At 48.6% G+C, this 25,222-nt stretch overlaps 11 protein-coding genes across 11 annotated transcripts; 5 read left to right on the forward strand and 6 right to left on the reverse strand.

The window, feature by feature from the left end:
- Positions 1-209: 209 nt before the first annotated feature.
- On the reverse strand, positions 210-3,657 carry FOIG_08678 (beta-galactosidase). The gene is made up of 3 exons (XM_031208737.1): positions 2,943-3,657; positions 1,493-2,894; positions 210-1,440 (listed from the first exon to the last, which is right to left on the reverse strand). Exons 1-3 carry the CDS (start codon positions 3,538-3,540, stop codon positions 291-293), a joined length of 3,150 nt encoding a protein of 1,049 aa, XP_031061743.1. The 5' UTR covers positions 3,541-3,657; the 3' UTR covers positions 210-290.
- A 1,556-nt stretch (positions 3,658-5,213) lies between these two features.
- On the forward strand, positions 5,214-5,655 carry FOIG_08679 (uncharacterized protein; the record flags this gene model as incomplete). Its single annotated transcript, XM_031208738.1, has 3 exons — positions 5,214-5,429; positions 5,481-5,540; positions 5,590-5,655. The coding sequence occupies 3 exons, from the start codon at positions 5,214-5,216 to the stop codon at positions 5,653-5,655; spliced, it is 342 nt and encodes a 113-aa protein (XP_031061744.1).
- A 95-nt stretch (positions 5,656-5,750) lies between these two features.
- Positions 5,751-6,093, forward strand: FOIG_08680 (uncharacterized protein; the record flags this gene model as incomplete). Its single annotated transcript, XM_031208739.1, has 2 exons — positions 5,751-5,759; positions 5,788-6,093. 2 exons carry the CDS (start codon positions 5,751-5,753, stop codon positions 6,091-6,093), a joined length of 315 nt encoding a protein of 104 aa, XP_031061745.1.
- Positions 6,094-7,580: 1,487 nt separating this feature from the next.
- FOIG_08681 (uncharacterized protein) lies at positions 7,581-8,906 on the forward strand. Its single transcript, XM_031208740.1, has 5 exons — positions 7,581-7,996; positions 8,045-8,104; positions 8,154-8,172; positions 8,220-8,311; positions 8,369-8,906. Exons 1-5 carry the CDS (start codon positions 7,793-7,795, stop codon positions 8,609-8,611), a joined length of 618 nt encoding a protein of 205 aa, XP_031061746.1. The 5' UTR covers positions 7,581-7,792; the 3' UTR covers positions 8,612-8,906.
- A 354-nt stretch (positions 8,907-9,260) lies between these two features.
- On the forward strand, positions 9,261-11,106 carry FOIG_08682 (AAT family amino acid transporter; the record flags this gene model as incomplete). The annotated part of the gene is made up of 4 exons (XM_031208741.1): positions 9,261-9,376; positions 9,486-10,644; positions 10,738-10,825; positions 10,907-11,106. 4 exons carry the CDS (start codon positions 9,261-9,263, stop codon positions 11,104-11,106), a joined length of 1,563 nt encoding a protein of 520 aa, XP_031061747.1.
- A 483-nt stretch (positions 11,107-11,589) lies between these two features.
- On the reverse strand, positions 11,590-13,025 carry FOIG_08683 (threonine aldolase; the record flags this gene model as incomplete). Its single annotated transcript, XM_031208742.1, has 5 exons — positions 11,590-12,030; positions 12,076-12,344; positions 12,418-12,538; positions 12,562-12,747; positions 12,816-13,025. 5 exons carry the CDS (start codon positions 13,023-13,025, stop codon positions 11,641-11,643), a joined length of 1,176 nt encoding a protein of 391 aa, XP_031061748.1. The 3' UTR covers positions 11,590-11,640.
- Positions 13,026-13,225: 200 nt separating this feature from the next.
- On the reverse strand, positions 13,226-15,683 carry FOIG_08684 (uncharacterized protein). Its single transcript, XM_031208743.1, has 8 exons — positions 15,571-15,683; positions 15,495-15,523; positions 15,374-15,448; positions 15,243-15,318; positions 14,526-15,190; positions 14,317-14,478; positions 13,708-14,256; positions 13,226-13,660 (listed from the first exon to the last, which is right to left on the reverse strand). The coding sequence occupies exons 1-8, from the start codon at positions 15,670-15,672 to the stop codon at positions 13,450-13,452; spliced, it is 1,869 nt and encodes a 622-aa protein (XP_031061749.1). The 5' UTR covers positions 15,673-15,683; the 3' UTR covers positions 13,226-13,449.
- Positions 15,684-16,080: 397 nt separating this feature from the next.
- On the reverse strand, positions 16,081-18,073 carry FOIG_08685 (uncharacterized protein). The gene is made up of 4 exons (XM_031208744.1): positions 17,800-18,073; positions 17,685-17,752; positions 16,935-17,639; positions 16,081-16,884 (listed from the first exon to the last, which is right to left on the reverse strand). Exons 1-4 carry the CDS (start codon positions 17,971-17,973, stop codon positions 16,230-16,232), a joined length of 1,602 nt encoding a protein of 533 aa, XP_031061750.1. The 5' UTR covers positions 17,974-18,073; the 3' UTR covers positions 16,081-16,229.
- A 263-nt stretch (positions 18,074-18,336) lies between these two features.
- Positions 18,337-20,146, reverse strand: FOIG_08686 (uncharacterized protein). The gene is made up of 10 exons (XM_031208745.1): positions 20,107-20,146; positions 20,024-20,059; positions 19,883-19,976; positions 19,746-19,836; positions 19,576-19,698; positions 19,501-19,523; positions 19,415-19,452; positions 19,223-19,360; positions 18,745-19,167; positions 18,337-18,698 (listed from the first exon to the last, which is right to left on the reverse strand). Exons 5-10 carry the CDS (start codon positions 19,682-19,684, stop codon positions 18,653-18,655), a joined length of 777 nt encoding a protein of 258 aa, XP_031061751.1. The 5' UTR covers positions 19,685-19,698; positions 19,746-19,836; positions 19,883-19,976; positions 20,024-20,059; positions 20,107-20,146; the 3' UTR covers positions 18,337-18,652.
- A 568-nt stretch (positions 20,147-20,714) lies between these two features.
- Positions 20,715-22,720, forward strand: FOIG_08687 (uncharacterized protein). The gene is made up of 3 exons (XM_031208746.1): positions 20,715-20,811; positions 20,867-22,060; positions 22,118-22,720. The coding sequence occupies exons 1-3, from the start codon at positions 20,742-20,744 to the stop codon at positions 22,537-22,539; spliced, it is 1,686 nt and encodes a 561-aa protein (XP_031061752.1). The 5' UTR covers positions 20,715-20,741; the 3' UTR covers positions 22,540-22,720.
- On the reverse strand, positions 22,536-23,522 carry FOIG_08688 (uncharacterized protein; the record flags this gene model as incomplete). Its single annotated transcript, XM_031208747.1, has 3 exons — positions 22,536-22,953; positions 23,004-23,076; positions 23,125-23,522. 3 exons carry the CDS (start codon positions 23,520-23,522, stop codon positions 22,837-22,839), a joined length of 588 nt encoding a protein of 195 aa, XP_031061753.1. The 3' UTR covers positions 22,536-22,836.
- Positions 23,523-25,222: the final 1,700 nt, after the last annotated feature.

The raw sequence follows: 25,222 nt of genomic DNA on the forward strand, positions 1-25,222 counted from the left end.
AGACCCAATGCCTGAATGACGACGAGGATGTAGAATAACCACAAGCCACCGAATGCTGATTTTATTGGAAAGGGAAATGTTTAGAAACCATATGAAGCTCATCTTCGTATCTGTGCGAAGGTTTGATCGAGTCTATATGTATGAGGGAAATTTGAAGCAGGCAAACTTGCGGAGCTTCAGATGATCGGCACAATTTGACAAACATCACAAGGGCAAGGCAATGTCATAGCAACATCTGCTGCTCAAATTTCCGAATCTTGTCATTTACTCATAATATCTATCAATCTTGTTCATAGCGGCTCCAACAGGAATCCAAAAGTCGTCTCCTCAGTCTTAACCATAAGGTCTTCACGAACAGCGGGTCCACAAGCACCAGAACCGACACCAGCGACCTTACTATCCAGCCTAATAAACACCGCATCATCCTCTTTCAAATCAGGAGGATGTCTGGCCTCATGAATAGTTGTATCCCTGTGATGCGATGCCGAGAAGCTGAAATTCTTTCCATCCAAGCGTGTCGCACGTAGTCCAATGCTTGGAGACTTGGAGTCCCGAAGGGACACCCATCGCGTGTCTTCCCTGTTACCATTCTCTTGGGGAACATCGTAAGGGGTCTGGAGCTCAGAAACAGACTCGGCGTTCCAGATCCCAACCCGTTGAGAATCCTTCTTGTCGGGATAGCTTTCTCCAGGTCCGCGGCCGAGCCACTTGACATGCTCTAGGGTCTTGCTACCATAGAGATTCAGACCAATTCTTGGAACGTGCTCAGGGAACGATCCTGTTGGCGATAGGCGTGTGACGTTGACACTGAGAGCTCCGGTGAGATACACTGTGTACTCGATTTCACAATCCCATCCCCAGAACAGAACTGGAGGAGTGATGAAGGTATGTGACTTCACAACCACCTTGTCTGAGTTGGAGGCATCAACGGAGAAAGATCGAAGTTGAGATTGTAGTTGCTCAACACCAAATCGCTCCCAGTAGGGAACGGCTCCAGGGACGTCGTTGTCGGTCTTGGGGCGCCAGAACGATGGGATGATTGCGGCTTGGGTCTTGGGGTCGAAGGTAAGGAGAGTCACGTTGTTTGCGACCCAGCTCTTCAGAGCACCATAAGCGCGGTCAAAGACGAACTCGAAGTTCTTGCCAAAGACTGACACAGTAGCGCCCTTCTCGGTCACCGACAGTTTAGAAGTGAGGGTGTTGCTTGCGGCGAGAGCAGCCTTGACATCAGTCTGAGGAGCCTTGAGCTGCTGCTGATACCAAGCAATCTCGTGACCAGCAGGTGCCCAAGCTGTGGAGTGCTTGAGGGATAGTGTCACTGTCAGGTAGACCTCGTTGTCTTTGTTGTATCGCTGGGCGTCGACTGGAAGAGATACAGAACGTGTCTCGCCAGCTGGAATCTCAGGGATGTCGAATGAGCCCGAGTGAATCAATGTGGATCTATTTCATAATTAGTATCCTGGAGGGCTCATTTCTTTTCGAATCAACTCACTCTTGACCAAACTGCTCCACCTTGTAAGATGCAGTCAAGTGGTCCAGACCAGCAAAGTCATGCCAGTTCTCAATCTTCAGCTCTCCATCCTTGAAAGAGAAACCAACAGGTTGAATGACCTTCTTGAACTCTGTCAGACCAGGGGTAGGCTCATGCTGACTGTTCAGAAGACCATCCATGACAAAAGTCCCGTCGTTGGGTGTATCTCCAAAGTCACCGCCGTAAGCGTAATATCCTGTTCCCTCGTGGTCATCCTTCCACAGACCGTGGTTTGCCCACTCCCAGATGAAGCCACCTTGGAGACGAGGATAGTCGCGGAAAGCTTGCTCGTAGTCTTCTAACCAGCCGGGTCCGTTACCCATAGCATGTCCATACTCGCAGAGAACGATAGGCTTCTCGTACTTGCCGTCCTTGACACCCTCTTCCTCGGCGTACTTGATCAATCGATCAACTGTGGGATACATATAACTATACATATGTGTCGTCTCGGCCTCCATATCTCCCTCATAGTGAATAAGTCTCGAGGGATCAGCTTCAGTAGCATACTTAAACATCTCTCTGTGGTTGTCGCCATAGAAAGCCTCGTTACCGAAACTCCACATGATAACACTGGCGTGATTCTTATCACGGTTAAGAACAGCCCGGATACGGTCAAGGTAGGCGTCCTTCCACTTGGGGTTGTTGGAGGTGAACTCGGCAGCCTTTCCGAAAGCAAGCTTCTTTCGCTCGCCGTAGTCCATTGACTCAGGAATGTCAAGAGGTCGAGCAACAGCATCGTAGAAACCGTGGCACTCAAGATCAGCCTCCGCCATAACCCAGAGGCCATACTCGTCACAGAGATCAAGAACGCGAGGGTCATGAGGTTGGTGTGCGCAGCGCAGAGCGTTGATGTTGTGCTTCTTCATGATGAGAAGATCACGCTTGGCGAATTCCAGGGGTACAGAGCGGCCGAGAAGAGGGTGATGTTCGTGACGGTTAACACCTCGGAGACGAATGCGTTTGCCATTGACCTTCATTAGGCCATCCTTCAGCTCAACCGTTCTAAAACCAACGCGTTGCTGGACTTTGTGAAGAACAGTCTGCTTATCTTCAGACTTGAGTATTATCTCTGCTGAATATAGATATGGTGTCTCTGCTGTCCATTTCTTGGGATCCTCGACATAAAGACTGAGAGTAACATTTGACTGTCCATCGAAAGAGGTCTCAGTAGATCCAATGACAGCTCCTCCGTTCTTTGCAAGCTCAGAGACTATGAGCTCGACAATGACGCCCTTTTGAGCAGAGACATCGACGGATGCGTTGAGCCGAGCGTTCTTGTAATCAGTGTCAAGATGTGGCGTGAGGAAAAAGTCATCGACTCTGGCAGCTGGGAAAGAAATAAGATACACATCTCGGAAGATGCCTGAAATGATTAGTTATCGGTTAAGTTGGCGGTTTGGGAGCTACTAACCTGACAGCCACCATTGGTCCTGATCTTCGATGTACGTCGCATCAGACCACTGATAAACCCTCACAAAGAGCTCATTCGCGCCCTCGCGGTTGACAAACGACGAAACGTCAAACTCAGAAGGATTTCTTGAACCCTGAGCGTATCCGATCAGGGTACCGTTCACCCAAATATGATAAGCGCTATCAACGCCATCAAAGCGTAATCTCAGCTGAGAATCCGCAGCCCAACCCGTCGGGACATGAAATTCTCGACGATAAGTTCCCGTAGGGTTCTCAGTAGGAACATATGGCGGGCAGACAGGAATTGGATACTGAACATTGGTGTACCAGGGCTTTCCGTGGCCTTGAAGCTGCCAATGACCAGGGACCTGGATCTGACCATAAGCGACATCTTTTGCGCCTGGTTCAGGTGCTTCCAGAACTGTGCCAGCGAGAGAAAAGTCCCATGTTCCGTTCAATGAGATTGAAGTATCAGGAATATGATACGAACGAGTGGGGAGAGTGTTTCTCCTAAAGACAGCCTCGTTGATGTAGTCCGGTCGCGAGGGATCCTCTTGGAGAGGAATGCCCTTGGGCTCTTGCTGAATGCTGTCTCCCATTTTGACGATGAAAGAAAGACGATTGAGATGAATTGAAAGACCAAGTCTCAGGAATTATTGGACTTTTATCTTGATCTCCTCCTCTACGATAGCACAGCCCCGCATCGTGATACGTCTCTACATGGTCTTCACTCAACACGTGCTTCGGACTGACTCTCGGGGAAGAGAGGACTCCACTAGAATCCATGATAGGTGCGGGTACATGGCTCCATTGGTGTTGATCATGCCTTGTTTGGTGGAACAGCCTGAATGCACCAGAGCGTATTGGGATTAGGGGGTAACAGCCCGGGGATGTCGGAGCCGGAGCGGGGCGAGACTGGAAGGGCTTGGCTGGGCTACCCGACAGCGGAACAGCTCTGAGGAGATTGTAACCTGCCAGCTGATTACGACCTCATGGGGCCAGCCATGGGATGGAATGGTCTTGGTATTAGGTACTGATAATTGAGAAGTGTGAAAGTGAGGCGCATTTGAGTAGCAGACAAGGGTAATAAAGACTGTTCAGGTCTCGTAGTGTGTTGGTAAAAGGCTGATACAAAGGACTAACCATCCGCATTAAAGTACTAAAACATGCTGGCAAATTATGTACATGACGCTACAGACTTACAGAAAATGAAGTGCAGTACCTCCCATAACCATGTTATTCCATTGGTCCCGCCAGTGAGCCTCTTCTTTTCTCTCAGCATGGTCCAGGGGCCTCTAGACTGGCAAACCAGAGACGGTGTTTGCATATCAAAATCTATTATTAGGAAGCCAGATAAGCTTCTAGCCCCCCTAAGTCACAATCTAGAAATGCGGTCCACTATTAGGGCTGAACTCTCCTTGACATTGGTCTCGGATGTCAAGTCAGTCCTCCGTCGAAGTGTATTGTTGAAGATTCCCTGAGCACGTCACCTACTTCTAATATCAATAGCTTTGCGTTGTCAAATGTATAGTAGAATCTAAGGAGATTTCCTTGACAAAGTATCTGTATTAGGCACAATAGAATATAAGGAAACTCTCTATAGTTGTCAAATACCAAACGTGATTTCTTAAGAATTAGGTGCTGGAGATCAGCAACAACTAAGCAGCTACTCCGTAATTGGCCGAGAAATACAGAATGCGAAGGAATGATTGCAAGCGAGTTCAACCGATATTTGCCTTTGTAAATGAGTCTGTATCTCAAATATATAGGTATTTACTCAAAACGTGACCTTCCTAATATTATATCAACGAGTAAAACAGTGATCGCTTGCGATAAGATAAGGTCGATATGTGATTATGTGGCCGCGTTTCACATTAGAGTTGCCGAACTTCCGAGATGGAGAGATACTGCACTGTCGACCAATCGACTGTTTCTTTTCGAGCATGTTGGTTCTGAATGTTCATAAAACTCGTAAGTGACAACGCGTTTTCAGCCAGAAGCGTCTCCACTACCGGATATCCGGCACGTATCGCCTGGCATAGCCTCGTCTGCACATGTCATATCACCAGTAGCTTTCGCCCATTTCTTCAGCTTTCATCAACAAATACCGCTAATCCAGCCACAAATCCTTAGAATACCACCTGGCGTATTGTGATGTCACCAAATATTTCCTTTGACTCCGGCACGATCGACAGATTCAACCGGGCAGCAGCCGGGTATATCGTGCCTCTCCTTCTCATAGTCACGAATCTGATTACCTACATCAACAAAGATGCATCCAAAGCTTATGATCTTACTGGCCTTAACGTCTTTGCCAACCTCTATTTGCTTGGAGCCTATCTTAGAGGCGACAGGTTCGGCTGATGGTCCCCGACCAAGTGCGGTGAACCAGGAGATGTATCTTGAGCTGCTTCATGCACTGGAACAGCTTCAACACGGAGAGACGAAAAACAACGCGGAAGAACAACGGCCCGAGAAACGCAGATCTGTGAGTAATACCAAGTTCCTATTTATTTACTGAGCCATGGCTGATTTCTAGATATATGAACGTGCATGGGATGCGATTGCACCATCACATGAGTTTAAGGAGGGATTAAAGGTAAAGCAGTCTCTTGAATGTGAGAAGAGTTCTAATGTATCCATCAAAGATAATATGGCTTCGCTGGAGTGAGTTCAAGCAAACGATCCATGACTTAAATACGGATATGAACTGAATATTTAGATTTCGAAATCAAGCATGCCGTCGGTTTAACAGAATGCGGACGCTTTAGTGGACACGCCGGTCCAAATAACGACCTCTACTATCAGTATGAGGTTGGTACATCTCTCATCTAACCTCACGTCAGATAGCTAAAGTAGAGCAGACTGATGATGGCCACTGCGATACCGTCATCGAACAGATCGAGATTGAGCGGGCAATCGAAAGCCGTATTAAGAAGGAAGGAGTAGCACTTCGTACCACCGAATGCCTGGACCTGACTGACATTGGCGTTTGGAATGGTCACCTCCTCATTGGACCGACCAAGGGCTTTGACTACGAAATAGAGTGCGGGCCAAAGCTTATTGTTACTCCGGTATCCATGATGTGGGATTTGGAAAGTTTAGAGGAAGCGGAGAAGGAGAAAGAACAGCAAGCTGACCGTGAGCTATAGAGAAATGAGTTTAGTTGAAGATGACGAGTCGAGCAGTGATTCTGCAGGTAAACTATAACATATTTCGATGGGCCATCAACCGTGAAAAGAGTAAAAGGCCAGGGGAGCAATTACGGGAAGCCAATTTAACCTTATAGGCAGCAAGAAGTCAAGTAGTTGCAATTTCATAATCAATTATAACAAAGAAAATGATAACTGCCGTAAATGACATGCATACCGGACGTGGTGGTTATTGTACTTAGCTAGTACTTGAATCTTGTCACAGCGCACTTGCGTCGCAGAAACATCAAGTCGTTGCATCCTCAGAGGATTGTATGAATTTAGCACCAATGGCATCGTAGCTTACAAAGTCCAGGAGAACTACCTCGGCAGAATGAGCTTATTTAGTTTAGGGTTGTATTTAGACATCACTAGCTAGACGCCGAGGGAAAAAGCTTATTCTAATCCACTTATGGCCTCTCTTCTCTCGTAGTCCGAATTGACGGTAGATGTAACTACTGCGAGTTTGATGGGTTTGTGGAAGCTCTTCATTGACTTGGATATGATCGAATTCGGTGCCAGGGAAACTGTCTTGGAGTTTAGAACGTAACTCGCAGACGATTGGAATGTCCTTGGACGGCTGAATCTTTGTCTTGATAATGCAACCAACACGGCAGGAAGTCTGATCCATCCTGCACAGTGCTGACCACATCCTTCTTTCACAAGCACCAGTTTCTGCAAGAACAAGGAGCCCTCGGGGATTCCTTAGGACCAGACGGGTCGTTCCATCAAAGTAGTAACAGGAGGCGATATGGACTGCAACTTCTTCTGGATTGTCGACAGATCTGATCATCGATATCATTATTCAGGCGGCAATTCGGCACAAATCGAAGATCAAACGTCGTTCAATGACCAACTGAAAGACGCAGAAGACGAAGGATTGTGCTTGCAGCCAACATATCATGACTCTTGATGAAGATGATTATATGAGAAGTACAAGGATAAAATCCTTCGACTGATGCTTTTCGGTAAATAGAAAGGTCCGAGAATCCATTTCGCAGAGTTCTACAAATAGCTCAATTAACAGTCTTGACAATGGATGTTTCGAAGGCTATACAAAGAAAGAGGAATCCACAAGAGCTCTAATATCTGTAGGGCTCTATGCTGGTATTACAAAGAGTTAGCTAAAAACCAGTAATTCATCCCAGAGGATTCAGCTATCTGTCACTAAAGTCCGCGTGGAAAGGTCGGATCCGCCAGCATATTGTGTGTGAGACCGTGGCGCTTATTGTTGCGGGGGATGCCGTTCTTCCGAGTTGCATGCATCTTCCTCATATATAGAGCCGCTGTTGGTTTTAGTTCAAGTGTGTTGGTTCTGCGCCTGCAGAATTCTCGTAAGTTCCTGTGCCTCTTGTAGAACCAACAGCATTTCACATGGGTCGGATAAGCGGCATGCTCACTTCCACGCCGAAGATACCCTCACCCATCGAATCTTCTGACATTCAACATCTGCTCTCGTCATATCACCAAATCCTTCGAAATTCCCATCAAAGACCTATAAAAGACCGATAACCTTCCAAGGCCTCACGTTCAATCATAGTAATGACTCCAGAACCTCAACTCGACCCTCATTTCCTTGATCAAATCGTTCAAGCATCAGCAGGATACATCCTTCCCACTGTCCTTCTCGCAGCGAATCTCGTTGCCTACCTGAGTAAAGATGAAACCCGCCCTTATGAACTTCTTCGTCTTAATGTCCTTGCCTTTGTTTATTTACTCTATGCCAACCACAGAGGTGACCGAGGCCGTTAACGAGACCGAGGCTGTTAATGAGGCAGTTAAGATGCCGGATTCTCTGGCGCTGTACCACCTTGAGGACTTTGAGTCTGAGGACTCTGCCCTCGAGAAGCGCAGACACGTTACGGTAAGTTTATCTCATGGTGTATTGCTTACAGTTCTGACATCTCTAAAGGTTTGCGAGAGAATCATCACTATTACCTCTCATTGCGTTATCATCGGAGGTGCTATCAAGGTAAGAAACCCCTCGGTCATATCGACAGGCCTATAACATCCCTTCTTAGGACGGAATTCTCCAGATCAGTAAGTGTGAGATAACCAAGTAGATTTTGAGCTAACATGGCGCTCAGGCGCTGCCATTAAACATGCATCAAACGTCAAGACCTGTTCCACCTTTACTGGACATGCTGGTCCGAACAGCAACCTTTTCTACCGCTATCGTGTATGTGAACCTCTCGTTCTACATTATAGCAGGAGATGCTGACAAAGGAAACCGCAGTCTACTGGTAGACACTGTGACACGACTGCTGAACAGGAAACCATTGCAGGTGCAATCGAGCATCACATCAAGAACCATGGGCACAAGATCTGCGGCACCCAGTGTTTGGAACTAACCCATGGTGGAACTTGGCACGGATACCTCCTCATTGGACCGGCGAGCAACTTTGACCACAAGGCTTACTGTGGGCCGGAAGTCAGCTTCAAGCATTGTGACTCGGGAGGCAAGGGTGACATTAACTAAGCTGATCAAGAGCGTGGGTGGACATGTTAAGCACCCAGGCCACCAGCGTTTACCCAATCACCCCTTTTAAGATCCGTTTGGTTTGAAGCATAGGGACTTTTATTGATACACGGTGTGTTCGGAAGGTAGACGGATGAATATTTCCCTTCGCTTCTGTGATATAGCAGAGTCAGATTTACATCGAAAGCTCCACGTAGAGCTTTTACCTAACCAATTGTGCCATCACTCGCACCTCCTTTGTACAAGATGACAATGGCTTTTGTAATGCATGCAAATTCATGTCAAAAGAAACCCCTTGTGTAACTACTTGCCTGTTGTGCAGGCCACATGCCTCAATACACTTGGTGAATGTCCACGAAATGGGGCCTCTCTATACTTAAATTCAGGCTAGGCAGGATACCGTTAAGCTACTTCAGTAAGTGTCTTAGGTGTAGTGCAGTCTATTAGGACTCCGCGGCGAACACGAGCACTACCATTTCCGCGGCAAACACCGGTGAAGTGAATGTACAAGACGGTGGCGGGGCGTCCCATCAAGCCTGCCTAAGAAATAATAAGCTATATTTCCCCAGGTTCTCCAGGTTCTCCAGGTTCCCCAGATTCCCCAGATTCCCCATATGGAGATCTTTTAGTAAGGCAATTCGACATCAATATGACCACAGACATCAATATCGAGAAGGGTGAAAAGAATGAGGGATGCCATTCTGAGACGGAGCACCCGCCTACTCAAGGAGAGTTATTGCACCGGCATGGTGAACTGAACAGAGGGTATGCCGCATCTCCCAAACTTACGGCTGGTCTGCATGTTTGTCTGGTTCAAACACGCCCACGCGTGCCTATAACATCTTGCTTCACTGCTAACGAGACGATTGCATAGGTTAAAGTCTCGCCACATTCAATTCATCGCCATCGGAGGCTCCATTGGCACGGGGCTATTTCTTGGTATTGGCAGTGCGTTGACAAAGGCCGGCCCGCTCTCGCTCCTTCTTGGCTACACCATAACCGGAATCTTCATCTTTGTCATGATGATGAGCCTTGGTGAAATGGCGACTTGGCTCCCTTTGCCTGGAGCCCTTCCCCAGTTCTGTGCCAGGTACGTTGATGGAGCCTTGGGATTCGCGGTTGGTTGGAATGTATGGTACTCAGCAGCGATCACCCTCTGTGCAGAATTATCAGCTGCTTCCCTCATAATCGGATACTGGAAAGGGGCTGAGGGCGTCAACGTGGCTGTTTGGATTACTATCATCCTCGTTGTCGTGGTACTACTCAATATCTTCGCCGTCTCTATTTATGGCGAGGCAGAGTTCTGTTTCGCCTCGATCAAGGTCATCACAATTGTGGGCCTTCTAATCATGACGTTCATCGTTATGCTTGGAGGTAACCCCCAGGGTCGCCGGCTAGGCTTCACCTACTGGAAGAATCCGGGGCCGATGAAGGAATATCTTGCTGAGGGTGATCTTGGTCGCTTCTTGGGCTTTTTCACCACATTGATTAACGCTGCCTTTTCATTTGGTGGCGTAGAAATGGTTGCTGTTGCTGCCGGTGAAGCTGAGAACCCTCGCAAGAACATCCCTAAAGCTGTCCGTCGCATCTTCTGGCGCATTATCTTCTTTTACGTTCTTGGTGCCCTTGCAGTGGGTATTTTAGTTGCTTCCAACGATCCTCGCCTATTATCAGCGCAGGCAAGCGGTACTTCTAATGCCGCAGCCTCACCCTGGGTGATCGGAGTCCAGAACGTCGGCATCTCAGTCCTTCCGTCTATCATTAATGCTGTTATCCTTTCGTCGGCTTCATCATCTGCCAATGCCTTTATTTACAGTGGGTCCCGTTATTTGTACGCATTGGCTGTGAATAAACAAGCTCCAGCCTTCTTCCTCAAGTGCAACAAACAAGGAGTACACTGGATTGCTGTCCTGGTCACCAGCGCCATGGGCCTTCTGACCTATCTTTCAGTCCAAAAGGATGGCGGTGCGGCACAAGCATTCCAGTGGTTTCAAAACCTCGTTACTATTTCATCACTGTTCACCTGGTCCTGTGTATGCTTGGCATACATACGTTTTCATGCTGCCTTAAAGGCGCAAGGAGTTGATCGCGACACTCTCCACCTGAAAAGCTATTTCCAACCTTAGGCAGCTTGGGCCGCTCTCATCTACTTCTCAATGTTAATCATTTTCAACGGTTTCAGCGTGTTCATGTCAGGAAGATGGAACATCAGCGGTAAGCTTTATTCTCGCCCAATCAACTCTTTTGCGTGTTATTCAGACTCTATCCAACTACAGCACTAAAAACTATTTCCAGACTTCTTCGCAGCGTACGTCAACACTCTCATCTTCGCCGTCCTTTTTATTGCATGGAAGTTGATCAAGAAGACGAAATGGATCCCGTCAAATGAAGCTGATATAACAAGTGGCAAAGACGCCATCGATGCACTAGAGGAGATCTGGGAGGATCCAAAGCCACGTAACGCTCTCGAGTGCTTCTGGATTTGGCTAGCATAGGACTTTGCTCTAGGAAAGGTTCGCCACTCTTATGCCCAAGGCCGGAATGCAAGATCAAACAAAGAATGTTCATCTTGATCATAAGCGCTCTTACGCTATTTAAGCCAGAGAGTCGTACTCTTGGTTCACTCGGAAGCTATTTCCAAGGTTTCACAATTGAATATACTCTGTCTTTATGTAAAATGTGTCCATCATCTCCAAAAGTTCCTGTTTTACGTAGACAGCCTTCCTTTTATTCCCTGTGGCTTGGCTTTTGTTGACCTTGGCTACAATGAGTACGTCGGCGTAGCTGAGTACAGTTTATTAGCCGCAGATTCCCGCTGAGAGACGCGCTGATGCCACAAAAGATTCTAAACTTCAAGACGATTATTGAAGTTGGTCGTCTCTCAAACTAAGGCTCAGTTTACTTCGCATTCTCTTACTTCAAGTTTCTACCCAGATTCAGCCGTGAGTGCAATTGTGGGAGGAGAACATCACAAGTACGCAGGAAGGATTTATTGCTATGTCTTCTATCGTTCCTTTGACGGTTGGCTTTCACGAACAGCCTCCCTGCACTGTCTCACTTTTCAGAGCTTTACCATCCTTCTTGGCCTGGAGTAGCCTCTTCAATGCGTTGACCAGATCGTCAACGGCCTCCTCTGAGGTTTGATGGTGGAACACTAAACGCCCGTTGGGGAAGACAACGACTGCCGCATCGGCGCAGTACTGAACAAAAGCAGCACCAGGAATATCCATGCCAGCCATATCTAGTACCACCATGTTGCTTTGCGCAGGCAGCGCTAGCCTGTATCCTGTGTCCTCGAGTTGACTGCCAGCTCTCTTTGCCAATGCATGTATGGCTGGAAACTGGGTCACTGTATATTCAAATGCAGACAAAGCTGCAGCGGCCATCATGCCAGGCTGTCGGGTACCACCGCCAAGCATCTTGCGGTATCACTTACATCTCTCGATGAAGCGCTTACTTCCTACAATAACGCTCCCCATAGGGGCACCGATACCCTTAGCTAGGCAGATAGACATGCTATCAAAGCATGCAGCATAGTCCTTCAGGCTGACGCCCTCAGCAACCACACTATCGATTACTCGGGCCGCGTCGAGATGCATGGCAACAGATCGTGAACCCTCGGAAACTGGGAATGAACGAACGTAATCTGCAATAGCTCGTGCCTCTGCTAGAGGGAGAACGGTGCCGCTCAAGGTGCTCTCTAGCGAGACAACTCGGGTCGGAGGAAAGTGGACTGGACCCAGGTCAGTAAACTTCACAGCGTCGGGCAACATGTAAAGAGGAATCACTCTTTGGTGTTTACTCACTGTTTCCGTCCGCGATCATGTTAGCCTTCACATCTTCGAGTGTAAGATGGATGCCATTCTTCGGGTGGACCGTAGTAACTGTGGCTTGAGACATGACCGGCAGGGCTCCAGACTCCCAGCACTGAATATGGGCTCTATAATCACAGAGAACACTGTGGGGAGGTTGCGTGAGGTGGGTGCGAAGGCAGATCTGGTTTCCTTGCGTGCCTGAAACCGCCACAGCGCCGCTTCCGTGCCAGTCAGCTCAACCATCTTCGCCTCGAGGGCCTTGACAGACGGATCGCCCTCGGCATCGTAAATGTCATCGTTGACCGAGGCCGCAAGAATGGCCTGATAGAGTAACGCGTTAGCAGAGCTGGGGGAGGGGGCGGGGCGATCAAGAGGGCAAGGTTACAGACCTCCATCATTTCCTCAACAGGAACAGTAACGACATCAGATCTTAAGTCGCGAGATGCCTTTGCTTTCGCAGCCTGTAGCTTTTCATGAATCCGAGTGGTAAAAGGAGATTCCCTGATCAGGCCGTTGACTGTCTGACTGTCAGCAGATATGGGCTTGGAGAGCCTGGCAGCCAGACAGCTCTCAATTTCTGTGTACCCGTTGATAGCCATTGCAGTTGATAGGGCAGACGTGGTGTGGTAAGGCAGTAGAGGGGGAAGAAGGGCCCTTATATGATAGTGGTAGAGTGAAACTTCCAATGATTAAACAAATCTGCGTGTCTTATACTTCGCTTTGACTCTTCTAGTGGTGAGGACCACGCTGCCATATTAGCTCCGTGCCAGTTTTCCGCGGAGCGAAATTAACTTTGGAGCCGGCTGTTGCAGCACCCGCGGGACGCTACAAAATCCGGCGAACCTTGCCCGGAGAGCAATTGCCTATTCGTCGAGTAGAAACCCACGACTTGAGTCGATTCGTGAACTATGCTCCGATTCGCGGTGGCAGTCGGCTGGAGACATAGCCAGGGCCGCTAACCAGCTTTAACCCTTTTTATAATCCTGATTATTATTTATGTAACAGCCAATACTATGAGCACCTTCAATAGCAGTCCCTTATATAACTATCTGCTTGCTGTATAAGCCACATACTTCGGTCAACACTTGGCGAGTCTCCTCCGAATGAGACTTCACGCCAGTTTCGGAACAACTTCTCAAGATGGCTTCCTACAAGTGTGGCTCGTGAGCCGATGAACTCTTTGAGAGCCGGTACGTGTGATGCAGCGAGGATGATCAGCATGGCTCCAGACATTCTGCTCTTTGTCAGTGTGATGTAGGTCGGAAACGATTGTCAACTTACGAAAGTGAGCATATCCACGTGTCAATCAGAACTGTTTGCGGGAATCCTCTTAGGTCTAACGCATGCAGCAAGCAAGCGTCCAGGCATAGCTTGCAATTTTGCATAGCATCTGGTATTGGAGGCACCCTAGTCTCAGCGTAGCTACTGCTTAGCATCCACATCAGATAGGGTCGGTAAATCACGCCCTTGCAGGTCAGATATCGTTGTCGAAGGAATCCACCAGCCGCTGTTGCTGCCTCTTCCGTATCTATGCTGAAAGAGAATGAGGCTGGTAAGACTTCACGCCAGTCATCGAGCTGTCGCTGTAGTTCGGCAACGATGCGTGGAAAGCGAGTGTGATCGAATGCGGCGCCCGTGTCCTTTGCGTAGAGTAGTTGATGGACTCTGTTGAGGAGGCGTCGCATACTGATACAGGCCAAGAAGTAGAGAGATGATTCCTCTTCTACAATTTCGGATGGGTGCGTGTGATATGTGCTTGGTAGTGGGATAGAAGACTCGACGCGAGCGATCCCTGACGGGGGACATGCTGAGAGCTCAGCCATATAGTCACTTAGACAGGTATCAGTTAGCTGTCATTTTGGCATTATTACGTACGAAATGATGGTTTACCTTTCTAGAATGTAGCATGACCAGAATATCCTTCTGATGCGTTCTTCAGCCTCGTCGTCATGCGTGTTGGGTGGATAGGAAAGAAGCAACATGCATCTCGTCGCTGTAGCACTGAGATACTCCCAAGCCTGAAGTGGCCGGACCAAAGAGGCGAAGTAAAGACTGGCACGTTAGAAAGGGTAAAATTCGGAACACCAGTGTCATCTTACGCTGTGAAGAAGAGGCACTGGGTGCTTCCAGAGTCAACTTGCAGATGGGCAACGTGGAGCTTCTTTAGAGCCAGTTGGAAATAGATGTCACCCAGCTTTCGCTTCCGAAGTCTTCTGTCTTTCTCTGCTGCATCGGGCTCAGCTGTAAAACGAAGGTCTTCGGCAGCTTGACTTGCACATCCTAAAGCCAAGGTGAGTAAACAAAGGCAAGAGTGAACCGTATCCTCTGAAGGCATTCCGGTTTGAAGTGTCGCACGTAAATTGCCCAGTTGTTCTTGTGACATAGAAGGGTACCAGAAGTTGATGTTTCGTTCGAACGCCTCCAACATCGAGGTTATGTCTTCCGCGTCAACGTATGGATACATGGGGTTTGATGCAACTGCTAGCGGCGGTCGTGCCTGTTCAAGATAGAAGATCGAGTCTCCATCATGTCGAAGCAGTGGAAAGACATCAAAGTGAGGCCATTGGAGTATCGACTCAGTTGTCGAAGTATGCATAGAGTCCAAGACCGCATTCTCAAAGTTGTTGACATTCTCACGTTGGTCTTGACTGGTCGGTGTATGAATCGCATGACTCTGCCGACGAAGATTCAGATCTGGCGAGGAACCCGAGAATGAGTTGGTGCGATTTGTCTGAGGTGAGTTGGCAAGTTGGACACCGGCCGGCTACAATGGTCAAGGCTGGACAATTAATCTAGAAGATATGCTTATGGCTTACGATGGCAGATCTTAACTCATGTAGGGTTTTCTCGACCCGCAGAACACTTTCTAGGATCAGATCGTTCTTGCTCCTCCTACAGCGGTGTTACTATGCTGGAGCCGAGCAGTAGATTGAAGAGTGAGGCTTACGAGTTGGCTTCAGACCCATAGGTGCAATCATGGCCGATCGACGCACATGTTGCGCAAGGATTGTTTCCATCGCATCTATCGCTATCAGCCAAGCTGTCAAGTTTCTGGTAGATCACCCAACCTTGTCTTGCGGGTACGACAAGCATCGCACTAATGTCGGTCAGCACATGCAACATGAGACATGATTGCAAACTCACTGCATGCGATGTCCTCAACCTCTTCCTCGCAGGCCATTCATCATTTGCTTGATCCATTGCGCTGGGAACTGAGCAACAATTCGCTCCGGTACGGGCCGACATGAACGTGGGGAAAAGAGGAGATAATGAAGGAGGAGTTTGTGAATCATTTGATGGATCACGGGGATACTCGGTCCGAGGTCAATTGAAGCTTGTGATTGGTGCGGGAATTCATTCGGGGAATGGGTTAGTTACCCCAGCTTTTCTGACCTTGACCGATTGGTCACTTCCTTGATCTGCGAGGTTGGTGCAAAAGCTTGATGGGCATGAGACCTTGGAAATACTGGGGTCGAAATCAAGGTCATGAGGTGCCATTGCTCGCTGCGACGTGGTATGCAGATCGGGAAGTGAGGCCGAGGTTTGGCGATCGGCAGACAAGTTTAATGGGAACTCAATTGACATGCGATACGAAATTGTCGCGAACCAATTGAGGGTCTGAAACACTAAAGTCGGGACATCTTTCTGGTTGGTCACGGCTTTGGAGCTAATCATGGTCAGAGTATCACGTTGGGAAGAAAAAGTTTGTGGAGTAATAGTGCATTATGCATCATATCGATTGCGATGGAGTTATCTTCAGTATGGCTACCTAAAACTTGACGAGGCAATTGGGGTTGACCAGATCAAACCTCTCCCGCAAGCTTCGCATCTCCCGTCACATTCAGAGTGTTCACAACAGTCTGAGCATCCCTCTTCTGAAGACTCTTCTTCACAGGGTTGGGTGCCTCAAACACCTCGGACAATTCCTCAAGAGTACGATCCTTCGTCTCGGGGAAGAAGAAGTAGATGAAGACAGCTTCAAACAGATCCCAAAAGACAAACACAAGATAGAAGTAGTAACCGATGTCCTGGAAAGCGGGACCACTGCTGTACTGGATAATGGTTGAGGCGATTGAACTAGCAAGGTTACCGACGGCAGTACCCTTGGCTCGAATGTCGGTGGACAAGCATTCAGCGATGTATGCTGACTGTAGAGGGGTCCAACCGAAAGAGAAGACGATACCGAAGATGAAGATCATGGCAACAGTGGCGTTGGCAGCGGAGGCGTTGTCGGGTTGGTCGAGGGAGAGCTTGCTAGTGCCGGTGATGACAGCGAAACAGCATGAGCAGAAGATGATTGAGTAGATCAGAAGAGGTCGGCGACCGATAACATCAGTGAGACGCGCTCCGAGAATGGCACCGAAGAAGCAGAGCACAGGGTTGATGCCGTTCAGAGCCAAGACCTTCTTTTCGTTGGTGATGCCGGCTTGCTTCAGCATGACGGGGAGATAATAAGAGCTAGGCATGGTTAGAGAAATGTTAGAGCTGTAGAAGAACTTGTGACGTACCTCAAACTGTTTCCACTGACTTGTCCAAAGACAGCCATTCCCAAGACACCAATAAGTCGGCGTCGCGCACTATGGGTGTTCCAGAGTCCACGATAATCCCACCAAGACTTATCAGTAGCATCCGCAGCAATTTGGTTCGACATCTCCTTGATCTGCAACACAACCATCGGATGGTTCTCATCACCCTCACCATGGTACGTGGCAAGAACTTGGACAGCATCCTCAACTCTGTCCTGAGCGATGAGCCATCGTGGAGACTCAGGCAGCCACAGAACGCCAAGCGCAACGATACCAGAGGTAATCATCTGGCACCAAATGGGAATTCTCCAGGCAATGTCACCATCGACGTAACTGCAGCCGTAGACGACCCAACTAGCGATGATGCTACCGATGTACCAGGTACAGTTGTACAGACCAGTAATGGTGCCTCGCCAGTTGGGATGCGCCATCTCGCTAACGTAGCAAGGGGCGGAGACACAGCAGAAGCTGACACCGAAGCCGAGGATGAAGCGACCGCCGAGGAATTGACCTCGTCCGGTGGATGTAGCTTGGACACATGTTCCGATGATGACTATGATGGCGCCGGTGAACATGCCCCATCGTCGGCCGAAGAAATCGTTTACGGGGGCGGTGAAGAACACGGCGGCAATGGAACCGATGTTGTACATCGCAAAGATGATACCGGTCGTAGAGCCCTCAGAAGACCTGTGATTGTTAGTTCAAGTGCTTTTTCTTGGTGGTTTCACATACATGTTGAAGTAGCGTTGGTATGCCTTCATACCGTTGATACCACCGAGAAGACTACCGTCATATCCGTTCTTCCCAAGTTAGCAACCAGCTCATTGTCCTCTCGTGGAACACTCACCAAGCAACCGCAGAGGTATGCGCAAGCCAGGATGAAGTACAACCTGAACATACGAGGCGTCCATGGCGACAGCTTCTGATTCTCAACATCATGCGCAAGCTGAACCGCGACATGAGCGTCATGAATCTCATCACCATGGTCAACAGCGACCTTCTCATCAGCTTTGTAGTCCATTCTGTCAAAGAATCAGTGGAGACTTGAGCCAAGAATGAAGACTGTCGATCAAAGGGCCAAGCTCAATGGGTCTTTATATAAGTCAAGTTGCATGCATATTCATGTTAGACCGGACTTTGGACCCCAGACGGCATGTAGCGCCCGTCCGACGTCGTCCCCGGATTTGCAGGGCTGGTTCCCCCTCATTCTGTGCATGTTGGGATTAGTTGGAGGGGCGAGATGGTGTTCTGACCTTTTGTCGGGGCGAGGATTGGGTTAGACTGCTATCCACTCCGGCTCCGGTTGCCCCGAGGTAAACCTGGGGTAAGTTTTGGTGGTACCGATTGGTTCGGGTACAGCATCTTGGAAACGAGCCAGTTATGTCTGATCAGTCGTATGTTGTGTTTTTGCTCGTGACAGGAATTAAACTTAGGCGGAATGGCTTCGAAACCCTTTGTGGTCAGCCCATGATCCTGGGTTCTAGCGTAGTCTGCGAAATGGCGACATTGAGATGGTCTCATGGAACAGACTCCTTGCTCGTCTTCCACGTAACATGTTTTTCAGCGTGACAAGACAAGTCAATTGACCTAGACCTTTGAACTGAATAAAAAGCAGAGGCCCCACTATCCTACACGCCAAATAGAAAAGGCATTGGCTATCGTATAGTCGACACCGCACAAGCTCAAGGCTAATTTTCCTTCTACCAAGCTGCCTCCTTCTCCGGCTTCTGGCCATAGACCACATAGCTTCTGCTGTCAGCATAGGAACGACATATTGACGAGGGCAACTTACATCTTCCAGTACCCATGCACCTTCGGATTCCTCAATTCATTCCTCACATCCGCACAAAGAGACAGCACTTCATCTTTTGACCAACCGAGCATCCTGGTGAACAAAGCTAGACTTACGCCCTCAAGTCCTGATTCAAAGTTGATGAGGTTCCATTTCCCAAGTTCCCTGAGTTTTGGGTCTTTGGGCCAGCTGTTGGTAGGCCATTTGTAAACAGTTTCCACGACATTATGAAAGCCGACTTTCTTGATGAGGGCTTTATACTTGTCAGACTCGCCAAGTGGCCGACCAAGTCTACGAGAGCCTTCGATAAGGCATTCTTGCCACTTCATCAGTGGAGAGGTTTTGGGGTCGAGAGTCCCATCGTCGCAGAAGACGGGGAGTTGGATATCCTGGATCTCATACCAGCCACCGGGGTTTAGACCACTACCGTGCGTTACTAGAATGTCCGTAGGTTGATATCTTCTATCAGCAAGCTTACTTCAATGCCTTTTTTGCTATCGTTTCTGGGTCGGAGAAGCTTCCTGTCATCATGCGGGAGAAAATAAAGTCAAATGGTGTCGTCCATGTCCACTCTTTCTCAAGGTCGTCGATCTCGAAACTGCAGTTCGGTGGTACGCTGTAACAAACGTCAGGAAGCTACTACTAAGGGTCAGGGTGAGTTTGGACCAACAAAGGAGGTTGGATAGGACTCAGATCAACGCCGATCACCTATTCTCAGAGATTAGGCTAGTCAATAGAGGGTTGTAAGTGGCATACTTCGGCAGCTGGGTGTTCCTCAGCTAGGACCTAGTTAGTCAAGTTCCATTAAAAAGTCCTCATCAAAAAACACACCAAATTCCAATGCCCAGATCCCTGTTCCGGTACCCATATCTAAAACTCGTTTGGCAGTATCGGCTCCTGGATTCAATGCCCTCTTCCCGTCAAGCGTAATGATATACATGCCATCTTGCAGATCTACTCGTTGTCAGTGTTATCTATCATACCTCGAGGTCTCTTCCTACCGAGTCTATCGTTTTCGATCTCCAATGCAGTCAGAGCAAGCACTCAGTTTGTTTCATGATGAGCTCACATCGTCATTTGGGTAGGCATACTCTGTCTCTATCAGCCAGAGTCAATTTGAACCGAGGATTATTCTCACTCCCTTCACTTAACCTGTGGTAAGTCCGTCCGTTTTCTTGCGCGAAATGGAGCAGGCTGGATCGAAGTGATAAATTCAACGAGTCGTCGAGTGGCTTTTTTTGTGAGAACCTTGACCTTGGTGGGGTTGGGATGGACCTACTATTCCGATAGCAGAGTCGTAATCTAGATCAACAGCCTGCCATTCAATTAGCAAGTGCCTGAACAAACGGAGTTTCTTATTACAATTCGTTCTGACATGCTGGCAGCTGTGAGAAGAGTCGTGGTGTTTGCAAAGTTTTGGGCGTTGGGGCGGGGAACAATGAGTTGATAATATAAGCAAATAAAGTTTCAAGCACATGATTTGCTGCAAGGGCGCGTGTCGCGCTACCCTGGAGGCTCTGTTTTTATCATCTCGTGAGCCATTTCTCTGCACATTCAGTGTGAACTCTCTTCAGGAATAAAGGAAGTTTGGTGTCATAAAATTTGGTTTCCTTTCTCTTTGCATTTGGTTTTCTTGTGTAAAAATATTATCAGTCACGGTCAACGACGGTGGTGAGAAGGGCGACTTCACCGCCCTAGGGCCGTGCCCAACATATCCAGTATACGGCATCCAGGTAACGTCGCCTAATACGCAAATACTCATAGTCACGGCTGATAGACCACTTTGATTCTATGAAGGATTATCTTTATATTTAGAAATCCATTACTGCAAGGCATAATAAAAGACACCATTCCATTATCGGTACGTGGCTGTCTTAGCTTCAGATCATACCCAAATCAGCCTAGTCAGTATTTTTCATTTCAGCTGAGCTCTCCGAAAACCCCTTTCGCAATTTTGAAATGTTTCGTGACACAGAGAAAATTATCGCGACTTCAGCATGGCAGACAATGGCAAGTCGCCAACCGACATCATCACCTATATCGGTGTGCCGTTGGCAGTCTTGGGAGGTATATCGCTATTCCCCACGTCTACCGCATGCCAAGCGACTAACTACCCCGGCAGTTCTCCCAATTCTGTACAACACGCTCTCCACGCTCATCTCGCTTTCCAAGATAAAGCGTATGCTGCGGCATAGCCGTCTGACAGCACTTACACGAAGTGATATCGTCAATAGAGTCATCGAGATAGAGCTTCCGCGCTATGCTGTCATGCCGCTGGACAGATTCCAGGATCGCTCGGAGTACTGGACTCTGTCGCGTCATCCCAGCTCTATACCTGGCGGTAGCTGGACCACCTTCAATTGGAAGACTCACTCAATTGGTATGAAGACTCAACGAGTTGAGTATGCTGATCAAGTACGACAACCTCAAGTCGAGGTAGCATTCGATGAGCTTGTTTGTTACCTTCTCGATCTTGGCGCTGTCCCGAATCCGCACGGATGGAAGTTACTGAGATCGTCTGGACTTTGGACACCTGTGGGATGTTGTTTGATGATGTCTCCCGAAGGTCGGCAAGACGCGCTGACAATCGCTCCGTCGAATGATTCCGATGGTAATCTCTCCTTGACTGTTGCCTGGTCTAGTTCTTGGATCACAAGAGATTATTCCAACTTGCCGCCATACTGGGTCCGATTGCCGTCACCACCTCAGAAAGACAATGCCAACAAGCCTGGAAGCGTGTCGGAGGTTCCAGAGCACTCAGCTCGGAACTCAGAGGACGGACTAACAACAGGGAAGGATCGGGAGGCTGACTCACGCCCAGGAACTAACCAAGCTTCCACACAGTCGAGTGCAATCACTTGTCAGATTTCCATGTCAGGACTTATCACTGCCCTCACCGAGCAGGACCATTATGGCGCCCAGACGACTCTGAACCTAGAAAGCCTCTACATCGACCATCTGCGAATTCAGCCTGCCAAATCCGACGGTGTCTGGTTTTCCAGCGCAGCCACCGCCTTTGGAACATCCAGTCAAACTATTCTATGGAACTATAAAACTCCAGACGATATCCTGTCCTTTGCACGGAAGGAGACTGTGCCCTGCGGAGTGTTGGTTGTTCTAGGCATCGTTGACGAATCTGAGACACCAACATGGGCAACCAGGCATGACGATCATGGAACAGACATTCACAAGTTTGCGCGAAAGTCTCAAGAACAACGGGCTGCGATAGCCGCAGAAGCACTATTGCCTCCTGCTCGGCGTCAAGCCGCAGCCCAGGCTCGGATGCAAAAGGAGAATCAGGAGCGGATGGATGAGAGTAAGTCAGCCCGATCGTATACAGCTCCTGGTCCATTGCTGACATGACACGCCATAGTGCGAGAGAGACTCAGAACAAGCCAGCTGAGACGCGACCAGCGCATGATGGAAGCCCTACGCAGCCCCAAGTGGGACACAAAGCTTGTTGCTGAGCATTGCCTACAATGGCTCCAAGGGAAAGGTCATTGGGATGACTCGCTTACTGTGAAGGATGTCGCCGGCTTCATGTTACATCGCATGGTTCTAGACGGGGAGTTCGCGGCCAATATTTGCCGGATGCTGGACAAGTGGAAGGCTTGGGCTGATGTCGGTGGTATGAAACAGTCTGACTACCAGGCAGTTCAAGATGATCAAGTTGACTTTGCACATGCGTCGTTATTAGTGGCTATGATTCGAGATACATCTACGGCTTTGGAGGGAACAGTGTCTATGGACCTACAGGAGTGCTTGAGGATGTGGAGAAAGGTTCGGCTTGGGTGATACGCATTGCAGATAGAAGGTTGTACCTAGTGTAGATGCTTGTTGACTTATTTCCTGTCACCAAGCCATTATAGGATCCAGCTTGTCAATCAACTCAGGAAACTCCACAATAACTGTTGCAAGAAGAATCACAGAAGGAGAGTCGCTGGTTTGGGCCCGGAAATGATTATTGCAAACTAAGGAGCGAACAAGCTAGCTAAAATCAAGATAACAAAGGAATCGAGCAGAAATGATCAACACTTCCAAGCTTCTGATCCCTGAGGATCATCGGCCGCATTGACAAGGCTAGTGTTGCGCTTAGGCAATAGTACCGTTGAGATCGATGGTGCCAGGAGGGAAGACAAAGCCAATGTTAGGATAGAAGAAGTTGCCGATGTAGACCTGGTTGCGGTAGATGCTAACATAGAAGTCAAGCTGTAACATGTCAGTATCGCGGCTGTGAGGTTGCGCCTTTGAGTACTTACACCCTTGACCCAAAGCTTGAAGGTGGCATTTCCGGGAGTGAGCTGGCTGAACTCATTGTAGTAGAGGGTACCGCTAAGATTACGGTTAGTTAACTTCGCTACAAGTGTAGCTCGCACTTACGCGTTCAGGGAACCACTCCAGGGGACATAGAAACCAGCACCAGAAGCAGAGAACTTCAACTCAAGAGTGCCAACTTCGAGAGCGATGGAGAGGTTAGTCTTGGTGATTTTGATGGTTCCGCTAGCAGAAGCCTGGTTCTTCCAGACCTGGTGATCGGGGCAGGAGTCGAATTGGATGAGGGACTCGAGGTGAGCTCGGCCACCAGGCTTGGCAACAACAGCAGAGGCAAGCTCCTGGATCTCTTGCTCAGTGGTGCTGCGAGCGTGACTGCCGGTGGTGACATAGGTTGCCAGAGCACTGAGGAGACTGTTGTCAATATTGGAGGAGCTGACGGACTGGATGGGCAGGCCCTGGGGCTGCTGCTGCTGCTGCTGAGGGAAGGCGAGAGTAGAAGCCATTGTGATGAGCTTGGAGTTTGTTGGAAGTGTGTTGGTTGTTGTTGTTGGTTCTTGAGGAGATCTGGTGAGTTTGATGAGGATGGTTTTGTGTTCCAGGTCGGGGAATCTTGCAGCTTTTATAGATTTTGTCACATGGCTCGAAGCTAGTGTTCGGGTCCTAAAGACACACTGGAAGTATCACAAAAGGATTGAGTGCACTGCCATCATAGAATCGCTCATCGCCGAGCGCTTAGATGACGGTGAAGCAATCCTCAGATGGTTTAGTCTGCATGCTCTGTCACTGCTGAAGACTTTCTGTCTTACTTTCAGCTGGCCGCTTCATGGGCCATAAGGGTATAATCTAACCGTGAAGGTCCAACGATCGTGTCATTGCAAGGTCGGGAGCAAATATTGCGGTGTTTCTAATCACACCGACGACACAAAAGCTTCCTGATGAAGCTGGAGGCTGAGGTGATATTGCCTTTAGCGCTTGTGAACAGGATTGCATGACGCTATGTCATGCTGCATACTTCTGGTGGCAAGCTGAATACACTATGGGCTCAAAGAACCTCACGATGATTCGAGTATAGTTGACGATGATCATGTCGGTGACATAAAGTCTGGACTCGCAATACATACTAATTGGGAGGTTAAGCGGTGCGGGCCGAGACCGCCACAACTGTTGAATTACGAATTGGAAATTGAAAGAGCAAATAGTTGATGTGGTTGGCAGTCGAGCAGGGGTTCTCAGCTCGGCGTTGAAGCTTACCTATACCGCTTTTGGGCGGAGATGTCTCAAACCATATGGCCATTTTCCAATTTGGATTGCGCCATCCCCCAGTATCGAATGGACTAAGCCTTTCTGAATTGAATAATATGCTCATCGAATTCGGCACTTCAATTGTAGTAGCAAATCACGCAAGCAGCCCGGGCTAGCTGTTATTTTTGAGGCCCTCCTAGCGCGCGTTCCGGAAGGCTGAGCAGGACCCCCAGGACAGTAGTCTTACTATTGAACTATTCTCTGCGGTATCGTCGGACCTGGCGGCTAATAGGACTTTGGTAACACTCCATGTTTTGAGGGGAACCTGGATGATTATATCCGCCAAAGACCCTCCTGGTTACTATACTGAGGCCGATATTCCGACCAATACGATTTGGAAAACCTCGGCTCTGGAATAGAGAGAAAGTCGGTCAACAATTTCAGCTATGCCACAGATTAATTTGGGTCCAGTGATCATGGTACATAGACTTTCTGTCTGGAGAGTAGAACAAGACGAGGAGCGAGGTGATGAATCTAAGCCCATACGAGCTTGAACAGAAGAGCTCAGGTTGTTCTTGTTTCTACCACCAATCGCCTCCAGAGCTCAGCTTCGCTTGCGTGTTCCATGTTTAGATTAGTCTTGCCCCTCCCAGGTTTACTAAGCTCATGCCTATGGTTGTCTTTACGAATATTGCTCGAGTTTTTCCTGCCGCTGACTGTCCGAGGAAGCCACAATCGCTATCCTTGGAGCGGTTTACAATTCTTGCAACTCGAGGTATTTGCTCAAGTCAGCATCGTTATTCTCTTATGGTGCTTTCCACTCGTCGAGTAGGGGAACTCTTATTCTAGAGATGGCCGAAGATACATGATAATGAATATCCTTATGTTATTGTATGTGTGAGGTCGAAGCGTTACCAGAAGCCCATGCATCGGGCATGAAGGGGAAGAACACATATGAATA

Source organism: Fusarium odoratissimum (genome assembly GCF_000260195.1).
Source record: "Fusarium odoratissimum NRRL 54006 unplaced genomic scaffold supercont1.13, whole genome shotgun sequence".
Lineage (NCBI taxonomy): Eukaryota > Fungi > Ascomycota > Sordariomycetes > Hypocreales > Nectriaceae > Fusarium > Fusarium odoratissimum.